This window comes from Microcebus murinus, chromosome 8 (genome assembly GCF_040939455.1).
Source record: "Microcebus murinus isolate Inina chromosome 8, M.murinus_Inina_mat1.0, whole genome shotgun sequence".
Classification (NCBI taxonomy): domain Eukaryota; kingdom Metazoa; phylum Chordata; class Mammalia; order Primates; family Cheirogaleidae; genus Microcebus; species Microcebus murinus.
The window spans coordinates 91518927-91535447 of record NC_134111.1 but is presented as its reverse complement, the minus strand read 5'-3'; the positions used below and the strand labels follow the sequence as shown (position 1 = coordinate 91535447).

Below are 16521 nucleotides of genomic sequence, written 5' to 3'. Positions count from 1 at the left end.
TATATGTACTTTGTAAACCCTGAGATTCTCTCTCTTCTACAATATTGCCTTCACAGAGATCAGATAATAGATTGGCTTTTAAAATTGGACATATTACTTATTCACTTCCCTATGACTAAAGAAAACATATGAGGAGAACTGTCTCAATCTAGAAGACTTTAGTTAAGATAAACAAGTCTCTTATTATTGTTTCGAGAGCTATCTCACAATTGCTGTTGTCCTGCTTGGCAAGCAGTAACTATGTTCAGAATCTAAAATGGCACAGTAGTTATGTACTTAGGGAATAACTTATGACTCAAATGTTCACAGGGTGGCAAGATTCCTATCCGGTGGACTGCGCCAGAGGCAATTGCCTATCGTAAATTCACATCAGCAAGTGATGTATGGAGCTATGGAATCGTTATGTGGGAAGTGATGTCGTATGGAGAGAGACCCTACTGGGATATGTCGAATCAAGACGTAAGTCTCTATATTCAGAAATATATGTATCTAAATTGAGATCCAGGAAGTTCTGTATCATTGTATGATGGAGCAACAGCTGGGTTTGAAATGACACATTGAATTCAAGGTTCTTAGTACTGTGTCTAGTAGTCTAGTTCAACATTGTAACCAACAATGACCATAGATTTCAAGGACCAAAATTAGATGGCCTACATAGTACATAGTATGGGGCATAGATAGATGCATTGATTGGTGGATAAACAATATGGAATAGTATTTTTACTTGGTGAGCTTTCAAAATCATACTGAAAATTAAACTTTGTATTTTAACAAAATGGGAAAATTATGAAGAAAAGAAGTTCACATGTGATAAAATTGACATGAAAAGTTTATTGAAAGAAAACTAGTGAATATTTTAAAGCTGGCATAGTTGTAATTAGAGCTTGCCCCTTGAGGACTCTAAAATAAAGCTTCACTAAATGACCCTTTGTAAATTATGCACATCCCTTTAAATGTACCATCTGGACTACATCGTAAGGGAGTATCCATGATGCCTGCAATTTCAGAAAAGCATTCAATAATGACACTAATAAGATTCCAGAGTAATAGAATTTAATTACAAACATCTCCAGTGAGAAAGAACAAAACAAAACAAACCAAAACCAAAAAAAAAAAAGCTCTCTAGATCAAGGGATCTTCCTAGAACACATTTCAGCTAATTTTGGAAAAGTTTCAGTTAGTTCTGGAAGGATTGGAAATCATATCCAAATTAAATGGCCACCTATACTTTTTGAACATTCCTGATTTTCTTATGTGTGAGCTAAAACATTATCAGAGAGTGTTGACAAATGCATGATATTCAGTTTATCCATTAGAATTATATATTGGAAAGTCTTCTTTTCAAAAATTCTCTCGTTACCTAACCATCTGCCTTGTCCTCCTGAACAACAGGTATTTGCAAAGCCTTGACAGTTCAAGGAAGAATCAGGTGTACTTAAGAAGTAGGATGCAGTTTGCCTTATCAATAAAAGAATGTGCAGGACAATAGAAAAACTAATGTACTCCATGTCTAGTGTGGCCAAAGGAAATCCCTTTTCCCCAGATTAAAGGAAATAGTAGTGTTGACAATGTATTATCTGTAAATTATAAAGGAAGATTCACAGCAGATGGGGAGAAAGACAGCCGCTAACTTAAGTAATAGATAATTACAGGCTGGAATAAGACGGCAGAGGTGAATTGTGTGTAATCTATTGTCTAATGTGATTATGCTACGCATACACCTTCAAGTAGCTTCTTGTAGCAACATTTGGATTCAGGTTAGAGACTCTCAGAGGGACCAATAACCTAAATGAGCAAGCCGCGCACGTATTTACCCATTTACCGTAATTATTTGATACGTAAGCTCTCCTTTACTTCAGTTGAGAGTCGTAGCCAAATGTTCATAAAAGCAGAGTATCTAAAGGTGTAAGTTTTCTCACCCTAAATATTTTCAGACGTGTAATTTTTACAGTGTCCATATATACAAACCAATTTTGTGGTTTTAAACTTTCTGTTGTCTTGCTTTATCCATGAGGAAGCATCTGAAGCTATTTCTCAATCACAAATAATATTGATCCATCATTTGTCTCTGTGTTGGATTCTGTGTAGAACACGAATCAATAGGAAATGTATTGGGAGAATTACTTTCCTGAGTAGAATTCATTTTTGGCATATGGTAAATGGAGTGAAAGTAACTGTTGAAAATATGTCAGATTTAGCAAGTTTTTTGTTTGTTTTCATCCTCTGCCCCTCCCCCAAATATTCAGCGGTAAACTGAGAAAATATGCTTTGTTAACCCCCAGTCGTCTTCCAAGCTGGCAGTAGATAGGCAGCTTCTGAAAGAGTATTAGGCAGTCTGAGGGGTGTAAGGAATCGTGCCACCCTGGCGTCAGCCCAGTGTTGCTTGTGTTCTCATGGATTCAATGGAAAAGGTTTTCATCAAGTCCGGAGTGTACACTATGCACCTGGAAAGGTAAAGAAAGCCAGAGGATCAAACTGACATAGTGTAATTGCTGAAAATAAATAGAATAAGATTCAGTAAGACAGCATAGAGAAGTCTACCTTAGAAGAAGTAGATAATACTGATAAAAGACGTTGGCAAAATGCGTGAGAGAAAAGGATCTGAGGGCTTTCATAAATCACAAGGTGATTTGTGAAACTGAAGCAGTGCACTGGTTTAAAAGACCACAATCCTATTAATCCAGGGAAACTGGACCCAACTGAATTGACTATTTTCTGTTGAAGGCCAATGACTGAGCAGTCAATAGGCCCCCACTGCAGGGTGAGCCCAATGTGGTCTCTGGATGGCTGTAACTACTGGTTGTTTCTCTAGCAACTGTCATTTTGGTAGAAAGAAAAAACCAAAATGAACTGATTTAAAACGAATAAAACTTTTTAAAAGCCGAAAAAAAATAAAATCACCTCCAGAATCTCAGAGGATACCCATAAAAAATGCTTATAAGTAACCAAGAAAGTATGAGGTAATTCCCCTCTTTAAATTTGGCATGTCATACCATGTTGCATTACTGGAATTTACAGCCCAAAAAAGGGGGAGTTTAGAGAAAAGCCAATAAAATATAATGTAATGTTTGTGAAGACAGATTAGAAAAATTAGAATTAGTAGATAAATCTATGAATAATTTATTTATATCTTATTAGGCAATGACACCACTCTGATAGTCTTGGACAATAAGACAATTAGCATCTACCATTATGGTGCCTGCCTTGGATATGTGTAAGGGTCTCCCTTAATATCTAGATGCCTTAAAATAAGGGATTTTTTTGCTGTTTTCTGCTAGGACTTTTTTTTTTTTTTTAAATCTACATACTCAACCTTTAACAGGGTCATTTGACAGCCTGCAGAGACCAAGGAAGAGACAGAATGGGTGTCTGAGGATAGAGTCTTCCAAAAGGAAAAATGGCTAAGCGTCATCTGGAATTGGGCTGTGGTGTGGACCCCATTAGCTGTCTGAGCAAGAGGACACAGGCTTAAAATGATGCAAAAGGAATTCCATTTTGGAGGCAACCATTAATTGCTTCCTAAGGGAAGTCTTTAACACTAGGTCAGAGTCTCTTTCCCTAAGAGTGTTCAGGTGTTCTGGTGCTGAATAGCAGGATGGAGGGGACAGGCAGGGCCATGTGATCTCTGAGGGCCATAGTCAAAGCTCTGACACCACGTGGTTGATCTAGTTGGGGTCTAACCACTTTCAACAGCAATGTGTCTTCACTTTCGAGTTTCAGGTTGGCATCGCTTGCCATTTGAGAACACCTCATTGCAACAGCTGGCTTCCCTCTCTTGTTGCCAGCGATACTCAGGTCCAGCTTGGGCTTCTGTGAAGGAGTTGGAGCTGTTCCCACGCTCAAGCTCGCTGGCAGCTTAATGCGCAAGAAACATGCCAGTCGGGCGGGTTAACCTCGCACAGCAGCTTGCCTGGCAGCTTAACGGACCATCCTGTTGTCTTCCATAGGTGATTAAAGCCATTGAGGAAGGCTATCGGCTACCCCCTCCAATGGACTGCCCCATCGCACTCCACCAGCTGATGCTAGACTGCTGGCAGAAGGAGAGAAACGACAGGCCTAAATTTGGGCAGATTGTCAACATGTTGGACAAACTCATCCGCAACCCCAACAGCTTGAAGAGGACAGGGACGGAGAGCTCCCGGTCAGCTGTGCTTACTTACTAATGATGTATGAAAGAACACATTAGAGGTGGCAGGCAAGCCGCCACTCACTTTCATTCTAGCCTTTTTGTTAGAAGCCACTTCACTGCTGTCTGAAACCTGGGTGGCTTCTTTCTCAATCTGTAAAGTATTTAAGGTAGTTGTAGTCACCATTTTGGAAAGCTAATACAGGCTTCAAATAGCAGTAAGAAAAAAAAAGTTAAAAAAAAAATAACAGGCTTATTTTATGATGCTGGATCTGAAAATTTAGGAGGAGAGATGAAATGCACTTTTAGAAGATATTCAGATCAGTAGATGCTCTATTTTGAAAAGGGACAAGAACATTGGAATAGTAAAAAATAGGGAATAAGGACAGATCTTTAAGCACTGCAATTTTAAGTTGACTTATAAAGTGTTAATTGTAGCAAGAGATTCATTAGGTTTCAGTTCTTCTGGTTTCCCTTTTCTGAGTCTTTCATAGCAGAAGGAAACGTGGCCAAGATAGAAACTGATCAAGTTACAAAGCATGCATATGAATGTTTGAGAAAGGTTTTAAAAATCAGAATGATTGGACCACCTGGGAAAGAGCAAAATGAAGAAGTGTATTTATTAGTCTATAAAGAACGTAAAGATACTGTAAGTTCTATAGTTTAATAGGAACTTTTCTATATGGAGACTGGGCCTTACTGGTATAAGATTCCGACACCTAGATACTGGTCCCATCTGGACCATCCTTATTAATTAAATTACTTACGATGACAAGCATAATAAGACCAGGTGATATAGGCCTGCAAGAGGTGAGCCACCTACTCATCTCCACGTCTGAGCTTCTCAAATGCTTCTCTTTCATCATGACCCTGAGTTAAAAATAGAACATTGGTATTTGTTGCTTCTTCTGCTAGCATAAACCGTTCAGCCACTAATACTACATAATGTCTGTTTTGTACCAAAGTAAAGAACAAATCCAGGTATTGGATACACAATTCTCAAGTTTAAATTGTTCTCACTGATGGTGCTTAAATAGCTTTGGTGCTTATTGCTGCTTGCTGATAATGAGATGTAGTATAACATGGTATGTGACTCAGCACAAAATTTGACAAATGTCATAGTGTTCCACAAAAAGCACAAAGACTTCCAGACAAGCTTGAGAATGACCCTTCAAGTTCATTGATATCATTATTTCCATGCAAAGGACATTTTGACTTTGTCAGGCACCTAGAGCCTACATCTTGCCCTATTAATGCTCCTGGATTATAGTTAGAAGTAAATGTAAGCTATTAACAAATATAATTGCTGTACATCCTACACACAATTAAATGTCTAAAATTCTACATGGCAACATTTTTTATTGACTCACAATTGAGAGAAGAAATTAAATCTTGATTATTGTGCTGTAGACATCTATAGAATTTACTCAGAAAATTGAATGTAATTGAAATAATGGATATAAGAAAGGTTATAAAGGCAAGGTATTATCTGGACATAAAACTGATAAAAACAAGTTTTTAAAAATACTTACATAAAAAAAGAAGTAATACAAGTCAAATTAACTTAGGTGAAAAGGAAAGTTTAAAAATGGAATTGGATTAAATCCGATAAGTAGAAAATTAATCAAGATATTATATTGACTTTTGCTTTTACAAGAAAGGAATCTTTTTTGTTGAAAATTCAGTAATAATGATATAATTCTGATTTAAATGTTTGTGCTTAAAACATAGTCTCAGGATGAAAAGTCAGGTCAAAATGTTAAGATCAAACATATTCTGTAACTTTTAGGGAAAAGGTATGTTCAAGGAAATATAACTTAACAAGTAGTAGTGGTGCTTTATAGGTAATTATAGTAAAGGTGGTATAAAATACCTCTGTAAAGTTCTTTCCCCTGATGATTAAGTAGTTTGATCATGAAGACGACTGTAATTCTCTTCATACATACTTTCTATCAGTGTGATTTATTGTATGTCAAGATCATTAGGAATGGCAGAGTTCTTGCCTGGAGATGCTCTTGATAGTGACCTAATATAAAACACCTGGCCTGAGAAATGAGTAAACTAATAAATAAGTTAATGAGAAGTGCTTTGAATTTGTTGAAATCATTATTTAGGAGCCCCAGCTAGGGAATACGAGAAGCACATTCCACAATCCAAACAGTGATCAAAGTGGCCATTCTTTCTGCCAGCCTTGGCACACGTGCTGGTCAGGCATGGGTTGATTAAAGAGGGGATTAACTCCCTGCTGTCCCAGGTTTGTTCGAATGCACTGAGCCTGCCTGCAGACCTGGCTGGGAGCATGCTGGACTTAAATTCTTGCTGTTTTCTCTGCTTCCATCCAGTCTGGCAGGTTGCAAGCTCCCAGTTTTCCTCACTCATACTTCACTAGGGTTTCCATAGTTGCCACACTGACGTCTGTAATATTCAGTGCTGGCAGGGACTGGACTCTTTCCGCAAAGACGTAACAGGTTTCAGCCACAAGGGCTTCCCCAGTCCTCACCCCAGGCTCAGAGATTAAAAGACCTGCTATGTGCATTAGTGCACTAAGAGGCCCACATAAAACAAGTGTAGGAAATGGAATTAAGAAAAAAAAATAGGGTGATTGGTACATGCTTTAGCAGCTTTGCGAAATTAAGAGCAAAAAAAAATCACATGGTTACATTTAACAGTGGTTATTCCATTTGAAGCTCTCTCCTCCTAGCTTTTCAGCTCCCCTTGCCTATCTTAGGCAGCCTGACTTCTGAGTCTTCCTGTCTTACAGATAGCTAATGTCTGTTTATACTTGTTGCATTTCCAGACCTAACACTGCCTTGTTGGATCCAAGCTCCCCTGAATTCTCTGCAGTGGTATCAGTGGGTGATTGGCTCCAGGCCATTAAAATGGACCGATATAAGGATAACTTCACAGCTGCTGGTTATACCACGCTAGAGGCCGTGGTTCACATGAACCAGGAGTAAGTACTCAGCGATGTAACACGAAAGGGTAAATCTAGATTTAATAGTATTTTCCTTTTTTGCTTTGAGCTGCATAATCATCCTACTCATTTTTCTTTTTTAAAAAAATAAGAAAACTGGAATGCCTCTCATTTTGATTGAGTATAATTTTACACAGCCTCTACAAAGCACCTACATTGTTGCATTAAATGAAACATGTTTAATACACCTGCCTTGTTGTGCTGTATTGATTGTGGCTGATTCAAATGTGTGTCTGCATGAAGCCCAGAAAGACAGATCCTCAGCCCCCATGACTTCCTCTCTCCCTCTTTTGTCACCCTCCGTACAGTGACCTGGCGAGAATCGGCATCACGGCCCTCACGCACCAGAATAAGATTTTGACCAGCATCCAGGCGATGCGAACCCAAATGCAGCAGGTGCACGGCAGGATGGTTCCTGTCTGAGCCAGTACTGAATAAACTCGGAACTCTTGAAATTAGTTTACCTCATCCATGCACTTTAATTGAAGAACTGCACTTTTTTTACTTCGTCTTCGCCCTCTGAAATTAAAGGAAAAAAATAAAAAATAAAAATAAAAATATCTGCAGCATTGCTTGGTGTACAGATTGCTGAAACTGTGGGGCTTACCGAAATGACAGCCGGTCATTCGAATGAGACCTGGAACAAAATTGTTTCTCGGAAGGTTGCTGTCCATCACCGTCTGTAAAATACATGTACCTATAGAAATAGAACATTGCCTCCGAGTTTCGATGCTGTATTTGCTGCCAGACACTGAGCTTCTCTGAGACATCTCTGATCCTCTCTCCATTTGGAATTACAACAGTAGTGTTTTGGTTGTGGCATCCATTACAGTCATCTCTCTTTCACTGGAATGAAGACTAGGCCCGGGAACATTTTTGAAGGATTCAACTGTGGCTTTTTAGGGCTTGGTTCATACCGTGGAAAAAAATGTTGGTGAAAAACCACATGGCTCATCAGTGTTGCTGCCTCAGTGTTCAGGCCACCTGGTGGATTCTTTTACTATGACATGGGGGGCTGGAAAGAAAAAGAAAGTGGATTAAAAAAAAAAATTCAAAAACCCAAGCCCCATAACCCTTAACTGGACAAATGAGGTCTGTTTCTTTGGGCCTGAGGCTGTGCCATATGAAGTCTTATTTTGGGACTCTACAAACTTGTCGTAACTACCTTAGGGATAATGGGCTGTGACAATCTTGACTAGGGAACTTTCACACTTTCCTCCTTTTAAGAAGCAACCCCACATCTACAAGGTGAGTCAAAAGGACCAGCAATGATTCTTTCTCCCATGAAAACTTGCTTTTTTGTCTTATTTTTAAACTTGATCTCATCTGAAACACTGAATGGAAAATACTCTTTCCCATCTCTCAGGTAGGTTTGGTGTTTTTCAGGATTTTAGCCCTTTTTTGTCAATGGGAGAAGAGACTAAACACAGCATGGCTCCTTCCTGCTGTCCTTCCAGGAAGAAGGGAAATACAAACTGTCTGAGGTCAGGTTCAGAGGATGGGTCCTAGACCCCCCCACCTGTGCTTTCCCTCATGAAGGCCTCCCTCCGCCTGTCCTTTGGGGCCATTCATTCGTGCCTCATGCATTTATTGAGTGTCTTCTGTATACCAGGCAGTGACCTCAGGAGACTTTCTCTCTCCCCTCGTTGGGTAATGTGCCCCATCTTGTGGAGAATTTGCTTCAGTTGAGAAGTCCTGGGGAGTCATTTCTATTAGCCTCATTTTCTGTCCTGCTTCAGTAACCTCTGTACCAAACAGGATCAGCCAGAGGGGATTGACCACGATGCCAATGGTGAGACTTTGGAACTCACCTTGACTTCCTCACTATCAGAAAGTGATCTACTGAAAAATGTGCTTTTCATCCATAAGCCTATTGGCTTTCAGTGCTTCAATTTTGTATCCCAGCCTTTTCTTATTGAAATAAATTAAATTAAATGACTTTGTTCATTCCTAGAAGCAAAAGGCCTAACTATAGACTGGCCAAATTTTAACTTTTTTTTTTTCTTTTAAAAATATATCCCATTTTTATCACTTTTAAACAAGAGCTTGGCTGGTTTTAATGACCTCCCCCCACCCCCTTGGTTTTATTCTGAAAGCTACTACTCATAGAACAAGAAATATTAAATTTGATGCTGTCAAATCATGACAGTTTAGTAAAAACCTTTTTTGCAACATTAGTTGTAAAAGCTTTTCTGTTCGGAAGGAATATGAAAATTTATTTTTAAAATACTCCAACAATTTTTGTTTTACCACCACTTTTGCTAAAGTCTGAGAGCCTCGGATATTCATGTCAAGAGTTGACAAATGTAAGTTTCGGGGATTTGTTTGTTTTTTGCTTGCTTTCTAAAAGATTTTACTACTTATTTTTTATTCAGCAAAGCTATAGAATATTCTTGTTTTTCATCACCACAGTCCAATTCCAGTAAGATAGCATTATGTCATTATATTTTAAGTAAAGACAGAAATGTTACCTTGCATACATCGAATAATTAAAAGTTTTGCTTTAAGTTAACAATAAGCTATTTTTCTAAACATTGAACATATTCAAAGCAGAATATTTCAAAAGCAAGAGTGTGTCAATTCTAAAATATCCTAACAAATTAGCAATATATACTAAGCTGGAGTCGACAGGTGTCTGTAAATGAAATAATCAGGAGAGTATTGAAAAAAAGTTGGAATATGAAATCTTATCCCATTCAAAGGTCAGTCACCTTCTGAAGCTTAGCAATTTTAATATATGCATGTGTTTGAGTCAAGGCCAATGGAAAGGCCAAGAAAAGGACTTTCCAAGTGTCTAAACTAATATGTGGAGGCAGGGAAAGTGTTAACTATCGCCACTGCCTCCATGAAGTTTGAGAAGAGAAACGTAAGAACAATAGGAATGTTGCATTGTTTCCCAGGGCGTGGAGCCAGACTCCTGGCATCTAGACAGCTATGGATTCTAAAGCCAACTGAAATGTTGACATTGGGAAACTCACTCCACTTTTCTTTATAACTCAGTTCCTATACCTGTAAATTAGAGAGATAATGATACCTTAATAATAACACCTTTCCTAATGCATGGTGTTGTTGCTGCAAGCATGTATGAAATACTCTTAATGTAAAACACAGTGAGCTCCACAGAAGAAAGGTGCACTTCTTCCTCCTGCATTGTCCAAGTGTTATTCATCTCTTTCACTTGTGATCCCGATGTTTTATTACAACACACCAGAGTAGGGTGAAATGAAGTTCAGTAGTAGGCAGCCATGCACATGGAGCCTCTTCACTTTAGGTGGATTTATGAGAGTTTAGGGGTAGATGTACATCTATACAAAAGGTGGCAGACCTATCAAATTACTTCTGGCAGGATAAACATACATCATGTAGCCTTGACATTTATGAAATTGTTATAACTGGAAAGGCAGTGATATGCACAGGTAAAACTCTATTGCAATGAAAAGAACTGGGTGGTAAAGATATTTTGATGTCTTCATGACTGACTCCAAGAAACGATGCTTTGTTTGTTTAGTCACAATGAGTTCTCTAACTCATGACTCCCCATGGACTACATGCTTTGTCTGGTCTCTGTTTCAGAAATTCCCCACGATAAAGGAGTTGCCTGAATTCACAGAGGAGGAAAGGGCTTATTTTTCTCAGATTTTGTACTGGTACAGATAGAAGTCTTCAAACCCCCACACTTCTGCCTTTCAGCACCCAATCATTTTCACATACACACCAAGCCCTTAAATTGCTCGCTTACTATTCCACATATATTTATACAATATATATTGATATCCAGATAGTAAGTGAATAAGAGGGTTGGCAGAATGCAAGGGGACATACACAATTATGAGACCACTCTCTCTCTTCTAGGGATGGAATTGCTAGTAGCAAAAGAAACTCACCATCAACAAGGTTGTGTATCCACATGGTGTTGGATATACTCCAGAGTTTTAAGATCACATTCATGTTATCCTCGCCCTTCACATAAGTACATCCCACTTGATGAAATCCCTACACATTCAGGTTTGACAAACTACATTTGATGGACTTGCTAATTTCCAGAGTGGAAACAGTTGGAAAAAATATATCTGGTTGCTTTTCTTTCGTTTTATCATAATTGTCAAAGTGAACCGCCTTGGTACCGACGAGTGGCTTCTTGAAGATTTTGGTAGTTATACCAAAACTCACATTTATAATTTTAAATTGCTTAAAAATAATTTCTATCTGAATAATTTATGAGAAAATTTTTATTTCCTTCTTTCCAAATAGACTAAAGGGTTTTCTACAAATATGGTCACTTAACCTCACATTAAATTTTATTTATTCTTCCCTACACGATAAACACATACACAGAACAAACAAGTAAGTGGTTTGATAAAATAAGCAAAATCATCTGTAAAGTGCATTTTGGTCTCCATCCATGCTCTACACTTGGAGGCCACCAACTGCCACACATGGCCACAGTGGTGGGAGGTAGAGTCCAAGGAGCAATCTTGGTTGTCAGTTGTCACAAATGAAAGAAGGGAAATTGCTTCTTTGAGTTTGAGTTGATTACTTGACAAATAAGAGGACAATGAGGAGCCACGATGATGCCATTGCTTTTCGCCAGCCTTGTTCGATGCTGGACTGATGTCTGGAATTCAAGGCTGTGGCTGATTAGTTCTTGGTATACCGAGGAAGGCTGGAGCCTGGAAGACCCCTTCACTGGCATAGTAAGTCGCTCAGTCTGCCCCTGGCCCCAGGTTCCCTCCTTCCTGCCTGTTTACGTGCAGACTGTGTGGATCCTTCTCTAAATTAGATACTCTCACCTATCAAAAGTTATTTTCTTTGTAAGAAAAATATCCAATGCTTTCTCTTTCTTAGTTTGCATTTTGTTCAATCATTATTGTTGACTACGGGTGGATCGTGAATCAAAACAAGGCAGGATTTTTCATTTCAAAGATAGGTGGTTCCAACTAGAGGTTAAAGTGTGGCTATGAACTCACACTTCATTGGTTTTAATCCCAACTTTGTCACTTCGTGGCATTGGGCAGTTTACTTGGTCTCTCTGTGCTTCAGCTTCCCCCACCATGTGTCTGGGTGAAGAATAGCATCTATCTCAGAGTTGTTGTGATTAATCTGTTAATAATTTGTTGCTGTTGTTGTTGTTATAATTGTTATTTCTCAGAGGAGGAAAGTAACAATTTTTGCTCTTCCTCCTGAACTACTTTTACTAGGCCATACCAACTTCTAGGAACCTGTGTTCTTTCTCACAACAGTGTTTGACAACTAACCGGCAGTATTGGCTGACGTCTTGTCTAACGTCTTATTCTTTTCTCCCCAGGGAGTAGATTCTGCTATCTTGGCCTCACAGCCCTTCCTGTTGATTACAAAGCCCTTGGAAGAAAACAGAACACACCCTCCTCCATTCCATCTAATTGTGTTTCTTCTGCTTCTGATACACCAGTTCTGGGGCAAAGACACTGATGAAACAACACTCATAACCTGCAAAGAATAAGTGTGTGATTTTCAAGTCCCCTTTCCCAGTGAAAGAGACAGCAAACATTTTAGCTTTGGCATCTGTTCTCCAGTTGCACTGAGGAATGTACTGCCTCGCAGCACCAGCTCTGCAGAGCCCTTGCTCCCCAGCTCTTTGTGGTTTTATTTATATGTATTTCCATATTTCATTCCTGTATGTCACTGCTGCATTGGTGTGGCAGCAAGTGACCAAAGGCTACAGGTTTTACGATGGACACCAGGTCAGGTGCCACCACACAAAACAAAGCCAGTTCCCATGAGCTGCCTACGATATGCATTGCTGAAGTAACATTTACCCAGGGTGTGCCATTGCAGTGATATAAATATATTTTTTTCCTAGACTAAATATGAGCTGACTATCTCTTTTGATGTGTGTACATAGGTGTGAGTGTATGTATGCGTGGGTGTGTGTGTGTGTACAACCTCATGCATAGAACTGCCTGTGAATGTTGTGGAATGCTACACCTGGAGGGTTCTGGTTTTCCACCAGTTCCAAGAGAAAGAGCCACATGACATTGTGGGCCTGGAGACCATGCCCATCCCCTTGGAAAGACCACCTGGAAATGTTAAATGTCCTGTATCTATAAGTATATTTTATAGCTGCCACACTAACCTTAATAAGAATTCTACGGCTTTGGACAGAGGCATTTTCACTCCAGTTAATGGTGGAGTAATTTAGAATATAAATCCATTCAGGTGACAACCTATCATCAAAATTATAAATTCCGATTGAACTCATCTGAATCACCAGTTCCTTGATGGAGAGAAAGAAGGAGATGGGATTTGTCTGGTAACCCCAAACGGAATACAAGTAGCCTTTGTTTTCCTGCATAAATGGACTTGTTGAATGAGAACAAATATATGCAATTCATGTACTTTCGGAGATGAACATTGCTATGTGTGTCAGCTTTGAGATGATGTGTCCTGGATTAATACTTTGTCTCCCAGTATCACAGAAAAATACATGCCAGTGACTCTTGAGGTTAAGGTAGGTGGGATGAAGTGGCCTCAAGCAATTTCAGGTTCCCAAATTTAGTGGAAAGTTCTACAGTATGCAGCTAACTCCTATTGCCCTCAAAAGAGCATCAGCCTTCTAGAATCAGAGTTCTGGTGTGTGAAGATTCGGTATTGATAGGATATGTATACCAAACTCCAGCCAACATACTGCCATTTTTCATATCTGAGTGGCTGCCTTGCTTATTGTAAGCTATGGTTGCAGAAACTGTGGCCATTTATATAAGCTATAACATCAAATCAGGGAAAAATGAGGAAAAAATAGATTCTGAACCGCTTATTGTTGAATAAATAGAGAAAATCATCAATAAATATTTATTACATTCTGACAGGGTGTGTGGCATTGTATTCTATGCCAGAGTGACAAAGTTAATTCACCCCTTTGGGGGACCTTAATATATTTTTTAAGGGATGTGCCTATGCATTGATGCCTGAAAAATATGTATAAAGAAATGAGGTTGAATCTCTGAGCAGATCATCTTTCCCAGAAGTAAGGGTAGCAGGCCAACTTCAGGTCTGTGTCTATCCCGTGAGCAAGCTCTGGCATAGTGAGCTCTCACGCTAGGTCACGTGCAGATCTAATGAATGGCGTGAAGCTGTTCCCCTGCACCAAATCCAGTAGCTTCACCTTGTGTCTGCTGGCCCCACATTATTTTTAGCAATCTTACGAATGAAATGTTCTGGTGTGTTTTAACAAGTTATTATTTTAAAGAAAGACTGTGCTCACTACACTGCTGGTGTGTGTGTTTTGAGACCTCTTGTACTCAATCTGTGAAGGATATGTGTATTAATCCATACACACGTATAGCCTCAATATTTGTCTGAAGACACTTAAATTCTGACCAGTAAAGGAAAGTTCTAGAAGCAATATTTTCACTTATTTAACATTCTCCAAACAACATCAAGCATTGATACACACTGAAGAGTGCATTTATTTTTTTGTATCACTCTAAGTATGTTGGAATATGCAAGGACTGTGGTTAAAATTAGAATGTATAAGGCATATTATAATTTAGTTCATACTGAAAAAGAAATTAACAGAACATTGCCTGGTTCACACATGTTCCCCAAATTTGAGCGATGTATTGAGTTAGACATAGATTTTTCTATTTTGTTTTAATTTGTCCAGGTATTTTTCTTCCCTTCATGAACTTTAGGTACACATAACTTATGTCATTTATTTATGGTCTTTTATACCTAGTTTGTAAAATTGTAAAATAGCAAACCAAATGCAAAGAGTTTGCATTTGAAAATAATAAAGTAGTTGCCGTATACAAACCTGGAATCTGGTTGTCTCTTTTCAATAATTTTTGCCATATGTGTAGTGTTTCTAAATGAATCGATTATTATTTGTCATTCAGTTAAAACACAAAATCTTAAGTTCTAATTGAGCATACTTATTTCTAGGATGAAAAGCATTGACTTCTAAATGGTCCTTACCCTTGAGAACAATGTGTTAGGAGCTCTGACTTGGATTCCTTGAGATCTGTGTCCCATTGTAATTAAGACGATGGAGTTTGGTTGGAATTCCGGCTGCACCACTTACTAATTATGCAGTCTAGAGCAAGTCTCTCAACTTCCCTCTGCCTGTTTCCTTGTTTGTGCAGCAATAATTACAATGCCAAGAGCTTTTATGAAGATTAAATATATTAAAATGTTTAGCACAGTGTCTAGCATCAGCCAGAACTCAAAAAATGGCAGCTATTTTCAGTAGCCATTTTGACAATATAAACTCTCTTCTTCCATCACCCAGTTCTGCACCCTCCCTTGCATCCTTGCTGCTGATCCAAGTGACCAGCTACCAATCCCTGCCAGGGGCTTTTAACCTAGGATCCAGGGATCCTTCAGGGTATATTGGAGCTCCAAGTGGTCCAACAGGGTCCCTAAAATCATGTATTTTAATGAGGTTTTGTAAATATCAAGTTCTAAAATGTTATGGATACAAAAATACTAAAGGCCATAGTTAAAGATGAATGCTCCTCATGATGCCATTTCATTAAATAAATTATCAATCAGCAAGTCCCCTATCAATTGAAAATCAGGCTTAAGATTTGTTACATTATATTAACTAAAGTCCCTAAGACCAGCTAGCTTTAGAGAGCAGGGGCATGCGTTTTAGTGTTACCAGCAACATTTTAAAACATGGGTCTTACAAAGAATTTCAGAATCAGGACCATGTCTAAGTGTTCTCTAGAATCAGCTACATTCATACGTAGGGTACTTGGCAGCATATTTGTGATTTGAAAGGGACTAGGCTTGCCATTTTCTCCACTTGTTTAGCAAGACAGAAAGTCAACCAATAAGTTTTTTTTTTTATTTTCTACTGCATGTGCTAGAATGGAGCTGGTAGAGTGGTATCAAAATTGCCACATATGATCTTAACAATAATTCTGAGATTGATTTCAGTATAGTATAACATGGGATCTTGTATTATGTGGGCTGATAAACGCTAGCTTCTATAATAAAAGCCCCCATATCCTCAGTGGTTTAACAGAATGAAAGTGTATTTCTAGCTCACATTGCAGTCTGATGAAGATCCAGAGGTTCTTCCTGCCAACAGTTTTCCAAGCAATGGCGGATGGATCCACAGGGCCTTCCCTCCTGTGAGGCTGCCATGCTCAATATGTGATCGGGATCACCACAGAGAGAGGAGAATGTGGGCAATTGTATTGAAAGCTTTATGTCTGGGCTTGGAAAGGACTGCTATTTCTACTTCCCTCATCTCCTTGGCCAGAACTCAATCACCTACACCAAGTATAACTGCCAGGAGACTGGGAAATAGAGCCTGTATGCACAGGAAGAGGAATTGAAAGTGTCCAGCAGCTAGCTAGTCTCTGCCCCAAGTACAAAGGAGGATCATGCACCTAGAGGAAGTCGGGGAAAGTGTCTTGTATAAGTGCTCTGAGTT

The 16521-nt window shown here is 38.9% G+C and overlaps 1 protein-coding gene across 2 annotated transcripts in view; it reads left to right on the top strand.

Moving 5' to 3' along the window:
- EPHA4 (EPH receptor A4) overlaps positions 1 to 12945 on the top strand; it is a 136560-nt gene extending 123615 nt beyond the window's left edge. Inside the window, exons 14-18 of one of the 2 annotated variants that reach the window (XM_012741936.2) lie at positions 310 to 459; positions 3948 to 4141; positions 6924 to 7079; positions 7409 to 8348; positions 12406 to 12945. In XM_012741936.2, coding sequence (XP_012597390.2) covers positions 310 to 459; positions 3948 to 4141; positions 6924 to 7079; positions 7409 to 7523 — 615 coding nt within the window. In that variant the 3' untranslated portion in view covers positions 7524 to 8348; positions 12406 to 12945. Of the gene's footprint in view, positions 1 to 309; positions 460 to 3947; positions 4142 to 6923; positions 7109 to 7408; positions 8349 to 12405 lie in introns of both variants that reach the window. The other variant, XM_012741937.2, reaches the window with a different exon arrangement.
- The last annotated feature ends 3576 nt before the right edge of the window (positions 12946 to 16521 follow it).